The 14,504-nt window shown below is 47.6% G+C and overlaps 1 protein-coding gene across 2 annotated transcripts in view; it reads left to right on the top strand.

Annotated features, from left to right (window-relative positions):
• Positions 1 to 14,504, top strand: part of Pax5 (paired box 5) — a 165,245-nt gene that overhangs the window by 19,825 nt on the left and 130,916 nt on the right. For both annotated transcript variants that reach the window (XM_036179224.1, XM_036179225.1), the window contains exons 4-5: positions 8,754 to 8,818; positions 11,778 to 11,906. In XM_036179224.1, coding sequence (XP_036035117.1) covers positions 8,754 to 8,818; positions 11,778 to 11,906 — 194 coding nt within the window. The remainder of the gene's footprint in view (positions 1 to 8,753; positions 8,819 to 11,777; positions 11,907 to 14,504) is intronic.

Here is a 14,504-nt window from a genome sequence, read left to right as displayed (position 1 = left end):
AATGCACAGCATCCCCATGGGATGGATGCGTTGACTTCCCAAGTCCCACTAACTCATCGACCCTTGGCCCATCTGCTTCTCCTTTGCCCTGCCATCTTGCAAGATGCTGAAGAAGAGGGAAAGCGGGTGCAATCTTTTCAGATTTGTCCTAGAGGGTAGAGGGTGATGATGCCAGCAGGCTGGGTAAGGGTGTAGTATCTATTTTTTCCCTGAGTTATGAAAGGTTACAGTTGTGAGTTCTCCATACCCGGGTCATTGCAGGATTTTCAGGACACAAAACAAACATGATTTTTCCCCCTGGGTATCCATGTTATTGTTTTTCTTTTTAAAAATAAATAAATTGCAGAACAATGGAAATTCTGCTAGGGGAGGAGAGAGTTGGCAAGTCAGAGATCCAAACCACTTTTCCAGTGAAATTTTAGTGGAAGATGTGAATTTTGCTAATAATGCTATATATCATTCTATTACTATTAGATATAATTTGAAATTTTCTAGTAGATATTAAGAAAAGTAAAAAGAAATATGTATAATTAATTGTGGCTATATTTATTTAACCCAACATAGAAAAATATGTCAATGTAAAACCAGTATGACAATTATTAATGAGCTATTTAGCATCCTTTTTTTGGTACTAAGCTTTAAGAGTGTGATTTACAGCACAACCGGACACATCTAGACACATGACAATGTCCTCGTGGTTAAGCACCATGCTGCTTAGGTCCCTATGAAGCAGGAAGTGTCCATCTGGGAGTCACTGGAGAATGCAGAGGCAGAAACAGAGGCATTATTGGAGAAGTTGGTCTGCTCTGTAGGGCAGTCTTGCACAAACACCTGGTCAGGATTTGGGAGGCCCACATATTCCCCAATGCAGGGTACACACACGATGACATGATCTACAGCATAACCTCGGGTGCCCCATGGCAGTCCAGACTTATTGCCTATATGGATAGGACAGGCAGATGGCTAATGAAGAAAGCGGGTCAGGTGGTACTCCAGAGACTCCAGGGGCTGAGGCAGGTGAGACAGCGCAGCCTGAGTCTCAGCTGAGTGCTGCTGGGAGTGTGAATGGGAGCCTTTTTATCTTCCAGAGAATCTAGAAACCAGGATCTTTGTGTGGGTGTGGATGCAGATACACACGCATGAAAAACATCTAGACTTTCAAATGGTGGCAATTCACTTAGAGCATCACACAGACAGGGCTCCAGTTTTAATCTTCTGAAATGCAATGAATTCATGTTCACACGATTTAGAAAAGTCTAAGTGCCGTTTCACACTAGTGCATTTGTGAACACTGGAGCTTTCTCCTCCCTACTTATAGTAGGGGGGTCTAGTTGTCTTCCGTACTTCATAAGGGACAGCAAGATGGCTCAGTGGGTGAAGGCATTTGCTGCCAGGTCTGAGGAGCCAAGTTCCATCCCTGAGGACCCACGTGGTGGGAGGGGAGAACTGTCTCCCGAAAGTTGTTCTGTGATCTCCATATGCACTGTCACCTACTCGAAATAAATAAACAAGTGTCGTTTAAAACTACATTTAAGTCCAGAGTAAGTTATTTCAAAGTAACATGTGAAGCAAAGGTAGAAGTGGTTACAGCTGTGGCACAGACCATGGAGGGTGGACTGGAATCAGTGGCCCAGGAACGGCTGGCATATCTGATTCTGTGCATCTAGGGCTGTGTGACTGGAAGTTCTGATGCTGGTGCCTGGGGCCATGGCTAGCTTCTGGGACCTCAGGGTATCTTAGACATGGTTGGCTGATTAAGTCCCCACATGGGCTCTCTATCTGTGGCCTCCCACAACCCTCAAGCCTGGTGCTGTTCCGTGGCAGGTGTAGAGCTGACGCCCAGATGGGAAGGCCAGGGGAAAGGTTATTGAAGAGGAAACTAGAGTAGAGTCAATGGTAAGACGAGGCCTGGTGTTCTTCCAAGTGTCTTACAGGTCTCTGCAAGCCATCTCCTATGAGAAGGAGGCCAGGAGGAGACGCCACCATTCTTCCCCTATTTCAGAGCATCATATTATGCTTTGCTGCCTGCCGATCCCTGGCATCCTTAGCTCTTTCTGATGCTTCTCATGGGGGCTCCTCTTGGGGACTCCTCACTGCATCTTCCCTGAGAGTGCCCCAAATGTGATGCAGTCTCTTACCAATGCACCCTCCCCAAGCCCAACCTCACTGGAAAGCCTATGCCATCCACTACAGAATTTATTTTATTTATTTATTTTTTATTGTAAGGCAGAACCCATTGTGTTGAGAATGATGTACCTTCAAATAACCAGCGTGCACGTGTCAAAAGAAAGAGTCTTTCACTCTCTCCTGGCTGTGTTCCCACCAGGGCAATTTCTCACTATTCCTCTGTTTTTGTAGTTACCTTAGTGGCCACAGGGCCTCTCTACTGCTCACCCCAGGAGCAGGCACCATCCTGCCGTCTTCAGGAACCAACTCTGGAAACAATGCTGATGTGGAGCTAAAAATCACTGGAGCACTTCTACCAGGCTTCTGGGGGCTAACTGGGGGTCCTCATGTCACCTTGCCCATTTGGGAGGCTGTACAGACTGCACCGGAGAGTCCTGAAGTCAAGGCAGGGTGTCAGCTGGAGATGGCTGTCTCAGAGATGACTGAGATGGTTGTGGAGTGGGGTCTTTCCTCTTCTCTTCCAGTCCTGTGTCTCTAAGCTAGTGGCCAAATGCTGGGTCAAGTGTCACTCCTAGTTGGGAGGTGGGGCAGGTTCTGTTCACCACCACCTGGCTGGTATGCATGTGAGAATGTGGGACCAGCATTACTGGTTCAGGTTAGGTTTTTATGGAAAAACCCAAAGCTTACACACGACTTGCTATTTACTCAATAAACAACAAAATAATCTGTGTGGGAGCTGGAGGTAGCCTGGTAAATGGTAGTTTGTTAACTACTTTATTTTTGTTTTATTTTGTTTTCTTGGAGACAAGGGCTCACCCTGTGGTCCACACAGGTCTCCAACTGCTGATACATCTGCCTCAGCCTCCCGAGCGCTGGGATAGCAGGCATGTGCCACCATGCCAGCCTTACTTCTGCTATTTAACCTTAACTTTGGCAACAAGTCTTCTGAGATGCCTCTTCACTTCCACTTTCTTCTCCATGCCGGTTGGCAGGCTGTGGATCTATCCAGCTTAGTCCCAGACTTTGGGATTCTTGGTATAGCTGATGGCCCAGGCATCTCTATGTGTTGACGGTAGCTTTAGCAGTGTGGTTGAAGGGACTGCCATTTGGCACAAGACACCCCAGTGCCAACCAGTCCCAGCCTGCCAGAGCCATGTTGGCCATGCTCAGACTGGCAAGAGTTCCTTCAATGGTATTTCTCTCTTTTTAGCATTGTGTGTGTGTGTGTGTGTGTGTGTGTGTGTGTGTGTGTGTGTGTGTGTGTGTATGTGTGTGTGTGTGTGTGTGTGTGTGTGTGTGTGTGTGTGTGTTGTTGTTGTTGTTGTTGTTGGTGGTGGTGGTGGTGGTGGTGGTGTTGGTGGTGGTGGTGGTGGTGGTGATGGTAGTGGTGTATGTATGCACATGTGGAAGCTGTAGCTTCATGTTAGGAATAATCCTCAGTCTTCAACCTTTTCTATTGAGGGAGGGTCTCTCAGTCAGACACAAAGTTTGCTGATGATTCATCTAGCCATCCTGCAATGGTCATCCTCTGTTCTCTGCCTTCTGATGCTGGGATTGCAGACACAGTCCCCAGCACTTACATGAGTTTCTGGGTCTGAATGCTGGCCCTCGTGTTTGCAGGGCAAGCAATCCAGGTGCTGAGCTGTCTCCTCAGCCCCTGACCCCTTTTTTTGAGGCCGAGATCCATGTATTTCAGGCTGGCCTTGAACTTGCTATATAGCCAAAGATGATCTTGAGTTTCTGACCCTCCTCCCTTTACCTTAGGGTACTGGGGTCACAACCAACTCAGGTGGTTCTGGAGCCTGAATGCAGGGCTTGTATATGTATGTGCAAGGCAAGCACCATATCAGCCAGCTACACCCAGACCCCATCTCACCTTTTCCAACGCATTGCAGTGATCTCTCTCAGTAAAACTGTGTGAGAGGAGATAGGAGATGGTGGTAAGAGGACCTAGTTTTTCAAAGGGTTGGGGAATGATGTGGAAATGGAATCCTTAAATGCTTATAATGTAAAATTCATTAGATTTTGAAAAATGGATTTTGGGTCTGAACAGCTTCTATGTCTCATACAGGACATGATTAGCAGAGGGATTACTTCCTTCAAATGTAGCTCACAGAAAAGTGCTCACACCTGGGGGCTAGGAGTCTGGACTGACCCTGTGCTGCATGATCCTGGCTAACCACTGGAGCATGCTGGACTTTAAACCAGAGCATGTTATCATGTTAGCTTGGGCCATGCATATGCTTAGCAATATAGGAAGAGTCTTATTCATTTACTTTAGATATGGTCTCACTATGAAACCCAGGCTGGCCTTGAACTCAGGATACTCCTGCCTCAGCCTCCTGGGTGCTGGTGTCACAATTGTTCCATGTGTCTTTAGGCAAATGCGAAGCATCTGAAGGTTTTAAAGTTGAAGCTGCTCATCCATCATTACGAAGACAGCAATGAGAAGAGTGATATGTGACATTTATTGGGTGTTTGATGTGGCTTGGCTGCATCTAAATAGTTTATTAATTCAGTCGTAATAATAATAACTCCATGGCTTAGGGATGATTATTTCTCTCCTTTTTCAGATGAGGAACTGAGGTAAGGAATGTACTCCAGATCATGGAGATGACAAACTGAAGGCTGGATTTGAATGGCAGTGCTTTGGTTCTGGGGTCTGTATAGTTACTCCCTGTGCTGCAGGGACCTCTTAATGGTTTGTGGCCTTCCATGATGCTTTGCCAGTGATTTATAGGTATTTGAAAAGAAATGTGGGAAAAATAGAATTTGTTTTGTCTCTAGAGAAATTCAATGAAAAGTCAGGATTTTATGCTGGACTTCAGTAAGGAATAGAACATATCTCTAGCACATCTGAATACTCACTTAACTGCTACATCTTTGTAGACACACACACACACACACACACACACACACACACACACACACACACACACGAGATCAAGGCTGGCAAGATGGCTCAGCAGGTAAAGTCATTTGCCACCAAGTCTGACTGCCTGAGTCTGATCCCTTCGATCCACATGATGAAAGGAGACAACTCCTGTAAGTTGTTCTCTGGCATGTGTGTGTGTGTGTGTGTGTGTGTGTGTGTGTGTGTGTGTGAGAGAGAGAGAGAGAGAGTGTGTGTGTGTGTGTGTGTGTGAGAGAGAGAGAGAGAGTGTGTGTGTGTGTGTGTGTGAGAGTGTGTGTGTGTGTGTGTGTGTGTGTGTGAGAGAGAGAGAGAGTGTGTGTGTGTGTGTGTGTGTGTGTGTGTGTGTGTGTGGTGTGTGTGTGTGAGAGAGAGAGTGTGTGTGTGTGTGTGTGTGTGTGAGAGAGAGAGAGAGAGAGAGAGAGAGAGAGAGACCTTTAAAAAATCTTAAAACAAAAACAAAACAAAACAAAACAAAACAAAAAACTAGGTTGGCTAGCAACATATTTGGAGAGGTCAAGAAAAGAACCTCACTCCCAGGTCTTTCTTCTATGTTCTGTGTCTGCTCAGTGGAAACAACCACTTTAAATATCATGACAAACAAACAAACAAACAAACAAACAAACAAACAGATGTATGCATGTGCTGACTATGTTTGAGGAAGTGTTTAAGCTGACTCGTCAGAAAAGGGCGGAAAGCTTCACCCTGGTGGCCAGGATGCCAATGCTCTATGGTTAGGCCTGTGGCATCAAATGAACAAGTCTATTCCAAGATGTCAAGTACCCTGGGCGTCTAACACCAAGCTGTAAGGTCAGGCAGGGCAGAGCCGTCCACCCAGTGAGGTTAACGGGAGGACCTGCCATTTCTGTTCCTCCCGTGCAGAGGCTGGAAACCCAGCGCAGCCTTGAAATGGACATTTAGATGCAATAGTTTGGCATGTAAAGAGTTCCTGGTAAATGTCATGTGAAAAGTACAGGGTACAACACCATGTGCACAGCTTGATTCTGATTTGCTGGTGGGAAATGGTGTTTTTGAAACAGCAGCAGGAATGTGGGTATAACGATGTATTCAATGTGAGTGATTTTTCCCCCTGTTCTTTGAGATAGGGGTCAATATATATAGTTCAGGCTGGCCTCAAACTTTCAGCCTTGTGTCTGAGCTTCCCAAGTGCTGGGATTGCAGGCATGCAGCACCATGCCTGACAGATGTCTTCTTTATATTTCCCCGTGTCACCCACAGAGTCCACAGTGGAGCTGGGGAGGTGGCTCAGGAGACAAAGGGTTTGCCCTGTGAAAACAGGGACTTGAGCTGGATTCCTAGGAATCCACATCTACTGAAGCTGGTAGAGTTCTGTGAAATGGATCAGCCAGTGATGGTGATTGCTGCCAACCTGAGGATTGTTCAGTCCTTGGAGCACATATGGTGAAGGAGAGGACACACGCACGTATACATGCACGCACCAACTGTGGTGGCACACACTTACAATGCCAGCTCCATTGTACCAGACACAGGCAGGTCTCTGGGGCCACCAGCCTAGCCTGAGCATCAGCATCCAGGGTTGTCTTTTGGCCTCTACACATACTCACACACTGTGCATGGGCACACACAGGAGCATGCAGACATGCACACATACCCAGAAATGTAAATAGTAGTCTATAAGGGACACACAGTATTTTAATAATGAAGTAACATTCTACCAAGTGTCTTGTTAAAAAGTAATAGTTTGGAACAGCGTTTTTCTTGAGAAAGTCAATATTTTATTATGTTATGACTCACCCATCTCCAAAATGCAGGGACTTTCGGCTGTCTCTGCTCTGTGTTCAAAGACGTGCTGTGCTCATGGTCTCCTGGAGGCCCCATGTGTGGGTCCTGCTGGAAGTCTGCCACCAAGGCTTCCTAGGCTCCTGCAGTGTTGTCAGGCTTTGGGTATAGGGAAGTCAGTGCTGCTCTGTCACTTAAATACAGCAAGCCTTCCTGTAAGGTTTTTACTTTTGTGAAAAGTATTTGATTACTTCAAATAAGCAGAGAATGATCTATGGGAACTCCCTGGTTGTGCTGAGCCCCACAGTGGAACAGACTTACTCAGGGTTATTGTCAGGTTCATGTTAGAACAGCAACAGGCGTTCTGAAAGGTGCATTGAGACACTCCTGGCTCCCAGCTGAACGGGTCCTTTCTAGAAATTTGTTGGTTTGAATTTAATAAAGTTTTGTTTTTACAAATGTGCAGTCTGTTGAACCTGCTCCTGCTTCTTTGGCAGTAGCTGGGGCATCTCCATCCTTTGTGATTCTGGTGTAAAATCACTTGGGCCCCGTGCTTTGAAGTCAGTTTGATGTATCCTTTCCTAAAGCTGTCCTGAAGGCTGCTCTGGCCAGGGAACGAGAATCTCCAGTCTCTCAGAGACCCCAGCTGGAGTGGTATGTTCATAGTCGGAAACTCTTCATGGGGCCTCCAGGAGACCATGAGCGCGGCACGTCTTTGAACAGAGAACAGAGACCACCAAAAGTCCCTGTGGGATCTGCAAGAGTTTGGCAAACATAGATCTGTCAAACAGGATGGGGTGGTTGAGTTTGTCCTGCACTTGGCTCTTGGGTCACCTGTTCTGGCCTCATCCCACAGTTGTTTACTGAGTCTTTATCTCTTTGGCTGACTTTCTGGCCCTTTTCTTTTTGTTGTCATCCCTGGGGGACACGGTGAAACCCCGGGAGCAGTGGCAAGGGCTGCAGCCTCCTTGAGACCCTTCCTCCCCATGGGGTGTGTATGAGCTAGCTTCTTAGGAAGCCAAGCCCAGCGCTTTCTCTGGGCAGCACATCAACCCTTTGAACCTTCAGTGATACACATCCTCTTCCTCGCAAATTCCCCTGATGGATGTATTAATCTTATTTGTGGAGTCTTTAGGGCACAGAACCAGCACGAGAGCGATGCCAGAGGACAGACAGGTTGCCTGGCTCAGTTTTTTAGTTCCACAGGTGGAAGCCGAGCTCTAGCGAGGGGAAGGATCTCTGATGGGGCTGCAGGCACACCTGAGCGTCAGCTAGGCCGACCTGGACCGGTACCACATCAGCTTCTTTCTTCAGAAAAGGAGGTGCTCAGGCAGCTGTGCTGGTACAGCCCTGTCCGCTAGTAGGAGAGGCAGGAAGATCAGGAGTTCAAGGCTAGCCTTGGGTAGATAGGGAGCTTAAGGCTAGCATGAGTTACGTGAGATTGTGCCTCAGAAAACCTAACGAACTAGAACACACACACACACACACACACACACACACACACACACACACACACACTTGAACAGAGAGGGTGATACAAACCACCCAAAGAAAAGACACCCAGTGAGAAAACTCCTCAGAACTAATTCCCATTCCGGTCCCATAATCTCACACCCCAGCCCTACCCCTTTCCTGTGTCTCTGCATAACTAGCTAAGGTCTCTTTCTTCTTCCTCCTTTTTCTTTTCCATTTTTTAAAAAGATGGGGCTCATGTATGCCACACGAGGCTTGGACTTGCTATGTAGCCGAGGATAACTTTGAACTTCTGCTTTTCTTGCCTCCTCCTCCTCCCTAGTGCTGGGCCTATAGGTGCGCACCAACTCAGGCAGTTCCGTCCTAGCTGGGGATGGAACCCGGAGCTTTGCTCATGCTGGCCAAGCTCTACCAAGGGGACAGCGCCCAGCCTCAGGATCTGATCCTCATTTGTTTTTCTCTTTTCCCCAACTGGCTACAGGATCATCCGGACGAAAGTACAGCAGCCCCCCAACCAGCCAGTCCCGGCTTCCAGTCACAGCATAGGTAAGAACTTTTAAAAAAAATTTGAAAATCTAATGGGCTCCAAATATTCTAAAGAACTTTTAATCATTCTTATGGACAGATAATTCTGCATAAAACACTTCACATGCGTCCTAATGCTCCGTCTTTGTCATTCTCCAAGGGCTGAACCTGGCAAATGAATTTTATAAATACTGCTAAAAGGTTTTGAATTTTACTGATTATTATGATAAATAGCTTTCACCATGAGACAGAAAATTGAAATCTAAGCCAAAAAAAAATCCACTAATGGGGGTCTATAGAATGTCAGATAATTAAAGTAATAAATCAAGAAAGGGACACTTATTCATAACATTTTCTGCATCATTAGTCAGTAAGTAGTTTTGAATGTGTTTTTTTCTTCTATAACCAGCCTTCTGCAATTCTTTGTGCACTTGCAGTCTTGAGTGAAGATGTAGCAAAACTTCCCAAACTTTTTTTCTCTCTTGCTCTCGCTTCGCTCCCTTGTACACTGCCAACCGTTGTTGGCTGCCTGTGCGGTTTCCGGGGTCCACAGGCAAGTCTAAGAGTGGAGTCACACTCAAAAGCCTAAACTTTTTCCTTGCTTCCTCTTCAAAGAGGAGTTGAAAGTGACACCTATAATCAAGGCCTATTCTTGATGTCATTTCTCCATTTAGGACAAAGGGATACTTCTGGGTTGCTGGGGAAAAGTTACTCTACTCTAAGGAAGCAGGGGGCTATTCAGCAAGCCTCTGCCAATTTGGGTGCTACAGGCCCCAAGAATTCTGCAGCACTCATCTCAGATTTTACAGTATTCCAGTCCATTTATCATTGCCAGTTGCATCTGTGTGTATGCGCAGTGTGCATGCACTTACTTGAGGAGGCCAGAAGAGGGCGATGGATCCCTTGGAGCTGCTAGAGTTACTGGTAATCATAAACGATATTTGATATGGGTTCTGGGAACTGAACTCAGGTCCTCTGGAAGAACAGCAAGTGCTCTTAGCCAACAAGCTGTCTCTCAAGCCTCTACCGCCATTCTTTCTTTAAATAAAAAACCTGAACTTCCCATGGTGATGAGAAAGAAGGCTGGCAGAGGCCTGGCTTATAGTTTCAATTCTGGCATTAGCTCACCCAGTCAACTAGACAAGTATCTCACCTCTGAGCATCAGTCTCCCCCTTGTTATATGGGGGAGGAGCACAAACCAGGTGTTCCCTGAGTTCTCTGATCCTCAAAGGGTGACTCTTTGAAGGAAGGTAAGACAAAGTCCTGCCTGCCCAAGACCATTCTTCATTTTGTGTTGCCGTTGGGAAGACTTTACTAGGCCCTTGCTGTGTGGACCCTGGGGTTGGAAATCGATGCCAGACAAAAATCCCTGTTCTCAAGGGCTTCCAGTCCCATGGGAGAATGTGGGAAGGGAATTTGAAAAACAAGCAAGCAAACAAACAAACACCCTACAAAACAAAGCAAAAACCCAGAGCCCAGGAAGCGGGTCTGCATGAGTAGCAGGAAGGGCCATTTCTTTGCTGGGTGGAATGACGGGGTTGAGGAGTGTTTCCTGGGTGGGGTGAGGGGGTGTTTGTGGCTGAGATTTCACTTGTGGCTTTAACTGTCCCAGGGTATGTAGCATGAAAAAAATAAAACTATCCTTCATTAGCGTTAGAGGAAAAATTCTACAGTAATTCAGCAGAGTGATATGTTTTGCTCCAGAAATTTCTATTAAAACTTTATCTCACATGTCTACAGCCTCATATAGTTCACAAACTTATTGAGCATTGAGGACAACTAGAGCTCACGGGTTGAGTGACTGCTCTAAAGTCATAGGTGAAGCCAGAAGAGGGCTCTGGGACCTCTGTGCCCCAAAACACCTAAGCAAGTGTTGTTGGCTCTGCTGGTGACACAGCCAAGCCTGTTTTCCATGTGGCTGTTGTTTGAAGTGCCAAGTGAGCTCTCTATTCCTTTGTTCGTTGTACCTCAATACAGAAGAGGTCATGGGATTTGCATAAATCTATTTTGAGGAGCTTTTCTGGTGAATGGAAAGAGAAGTTAGCCATTTCTGCATTGGTGTCTCTTAAGGGAATTCTAAACTCAAGCTCAAATGTGAGCAGAAAGGTCCTGCACCTCTATGTCTGTAGAGCTAGGGGCTGCTTCTTCTCCAAGGAAAGTGGCGACTCCAGCCACACCCTGCTCTGCAAAGTAAAGGCTCCACCTGCCTCTGGCTGGCTGCTCATGGAGAGGTGTGTGAGAGCGGTCTACTGGTCTTCATGAGGGGAGGAAGAACCCCCACATCTCACAAGTGAAAATCCAGCCACATAGCTAGAGAGGACCTTCAAAGGGCCCCTGGACTCCAGACTAGGAGTCACTGTGAAACTTGCTACACTCCCTCCCCTCTACCCTTTGGGACTTAGAGACCTGGCCCTGGCCACAATAAGTCACCACCTCTATTTCCACTTGTAGAAAGGGAAATTTTAGGCTTGAGGCTAACTATGGGTGCTGCTTAGCTAGATCACTTTGAATCTCTTCACTTTCTGGAACTAACTTTCCTCATTTGGCAAACAGAAAAATAATCAGTAGCACCCTGGGCTGCTACAATGACTGAGTGAAAAGCAGGATATCAGTGGGAGACGTGTCTTTCTCCATTGTTCATCAGTGAAGAGCATACTTTTTATTACACTGTGTGTGTGTGTGTGTGTGTGTGTGTGTGTGTGTGTGTGTGTGTGAATCTGTATGCATGCATGGCTGGAATGTAAGCAGAGATGAACGTGGCTCAAGTATGCATCTAGGTCTTTCCCCTGCATTGGAGGGGCACCAGCTGCCTTCCTCCCACATCCTCCTGCCTCCTGCACCCTTGGGCTGGCTGAGATCTTAGTAATTCCCTTTTTATTCTGCACTTGTGTTCCTTTCTGCTCAGTCGGCAGGAGTTGTACCCAGCCCGTGTGTCTAGTGAACACTCTTGTGACAGGCCGCACCTCTCTCCTTCTACAGTGTCTACAGGCTCCGTGACGCAGGTGTCGTCGGTGAGCACCGACTCTGCAGGCTCCTCATACTCCATCAGTGGCATCCTGGGCATCACCTCTCCCAGTGCCGACACCAACAAGCGCAAGAGGGATGAAGGTAAGAGATGGCCGCGCATTCCTGTCAGGGATGGACCAACTAGAGTCTACGAGGGGCACTCACAGATGGCGAGCAAAAGTGCCAGCTCAACACCCTTACCTGCAGAGGACTGGAGTTCCCAGGGCCCTGTCCTTTCCTCTGAGACAAGGAAGACAGACAGGCACCCGTCGGGACTCTTTCCTTGCTGGTCTCTACCCATTTTCACTCCTTGGGTGAGAAAAGCCACTGTGGCTCGTGCCCCAGGGCTTCTGGGTAGATAGATGGTCTTAGCTCAGCGACAATGTCTCCTTTGTGGGTTTGGAGGCAAGAGAGGGGTTGGGCAGGGCAACCACCACTTTGCTCTGCAGTGAGGGCCACATGTGGGGAGAAAGGGCAGGAACCGGAAACACTGCTCTGTGGGGAAAGTGGAGAGATGATGATGAAGGGCAGAGGGAAGTCAATAACCAACTCATTGTTGCCCTTGGGCCTGAGATGAAGGAGTGCTAGGCCTCCTGGGGATTGCAAAGATGACAACCTTCTCCTGTGCTGTCTGGGCTATTGGAACTGGCCACCTCTGTGTAGGACACAGACTAAAGTGACCTGGTCTCTTTCCACTAAAAGACCCCCTGGGAGTCTGTAAAACCTTAGAAAATGTGTGTGTGTGTGTGTGTGTGTGTGTGTGTATGTAAGCTCTGGTTTGGGGCTGGAAAGCAAAGTGACAGAAACTTCGATTCAATTATCTATCTGCTGGCACAATTCTTGCTCAGAATCATGTAAAGGATGTATGTTGTCATAACATGCCTAATTACTTAAGATTTGTAACTAGGAAATGTAGTTAGCCCAGTGGTGGATTGGCCTGGGGTCTTCAGGGCCCCAGGCATTGGAGCTGGCCTCAGTGTGCAATGGTAGTCCAAGCTGGCATGATTCATGGCTCTCTGAGCCTGCTTCACCTCCTTCCCCTGCTCCCATACTTCGGAACAGATGTCAGAAGTCTTTAGCTCAGTGGGCTACTGTGCCAGCTTGCTGTGGGAGGCAGTGGGCCTGCCATCTCTGTTGGTTTATGGGGTTGATGGTGTTATCTTTTTTCTCCATGTCACCTGGACTCTAAGCAGATGTACCAAGCTGGTGCCTGGCTATGTTTGATTCCAGTGAAGGGATGGCTTAGAGGATGCTCCTTTGCAGCTGAAAAACTCAGGCAGAGAGTTTTGGAGAAAGAAAAAAAAAATCTAGTTTAATGTTTATTAATGGACAGATTCTGATGGGGCATGGTGCTAGAGAATTCTATGGGTTAGCTTGATCAAAAGAAGCTTTTGACCGTCCAGCCAGGCGCACAGTAGGTCCTAGGTGGCACATAGTAGGTGGTTGATGTCTTGAAGGTTCTGTTGGTCAGCTTGTTTACTGAGGATGGTGGTTGCTCTGGAGATACTAATTTTAAAATATTTCTCTTTCTTTCTTCCTCCCTCCCTCCCTCCCTCCCTTCCTCCCTCCCTCCCTCCCTCCCTCCCTCCCTCCCTCCCTTCCTCCCTCCCTCCCTTCCTCCCTCTCTTTATTTATGGGTGGGGTGCACAGTGCCATGGTGTGCATGTGGGGATCAGAGGACAACTCTTAGGAGTTAGGATGTGCATACTGTAATCCTAGTACTTGGCAGGCTGAGACCAGACTATGAGCCCAGAGTCAGTGTGTGCTACACGGTGAGGGCCTCTGTCTCAAAGACAACAGAAAACCAAGACCAAGAGTTCAGAATGAGATGTAGAACTGGATGTTCTGCTCCTCCCAGTTCTGAACTCTAGTAGTGTCTTGAACCCTGGGAAGACGTTGGGTGAAATTTCTGTCTGTGGTACAGAGGCTAAGACAGGAAGACTTGATAGTCTTGGGAGGTCTCCAGGACTGAGAAGAATGAGGACCTGAGTGAAGCCCCTCTTGGCTGCCCTGCTTCAGCAAGAGCATAGCAGCTTGAGCAGAGAAGTGGCTCCTACTGTGGAGATGTCTCAGGGGCGGGGACACCGACAGGTCTCCTTATCCTTTCTCATCCTCCCTCTGTCTTATGGATCCCTGAATTAGCCTCAAAGAGAGGTGAAGGGGCAGAGCCAGCACCCCCACTTTATCAGGGACGGTAACCAAGGATCCAGGGTGCTCTGTGCCACATCGAATAGCTTGTGTGGACTGGGAAGTAAAGGAACTGAAGAACCATGAGGCTCCACCCCCTGGCGTTATCTGGACTCTTGCCACTGCCTAATCTTCCAGAGAGGAGCTTCGGAGGTGGCTGGGTAGAACCTTTGCTGGGTATGAAAGAGTGGCAGGCAGCAGAGCATGCTTAGTAGGTTGGATGATGTTGAGGGTGTGGTGAAGTGAGACCTTGAGGTCAGGGGTTTGGGAGCAGAGAGTATGATTCTGTAACCAGGGCAACACAAAGAATGGCTGGGCCCGGCAGGGGCTAGCTGGGATGAGACTTCACAGTGTGGATATGGAAGGGTGCCATCTCCAGGATGGGAAGCAGGCTGCAGGAAGAGTATCTGCAGGAAAGGGGTATTCAAGGGTCAGGAGGAAGACAGCCAGGCATCTTGTTCCACATCTTCATGAGGTAGCTAAGACTTCCCAGTGGAGTCCCCCACTCAGCTC

This window comes from Onychomys torridus, chromosome 2, assembly GCF_903995425.1.
Source record: "Onychomys torridus chromosome 2, mOncTor1.1, whole genome shotgun sequence".
Taxonomy (NCBI): domain Eukaryota; kingdom Metazoa; phylum Chordata; class Mammalia; order Rodentia; family Cricetidae; genus Onychomys; species Onychomys torridus.
The sequence above is the reverse complement of the archived record's forward strand: the minus strand, read 5'-3'. Positions and strand labels throughout refer to the sequence as shown.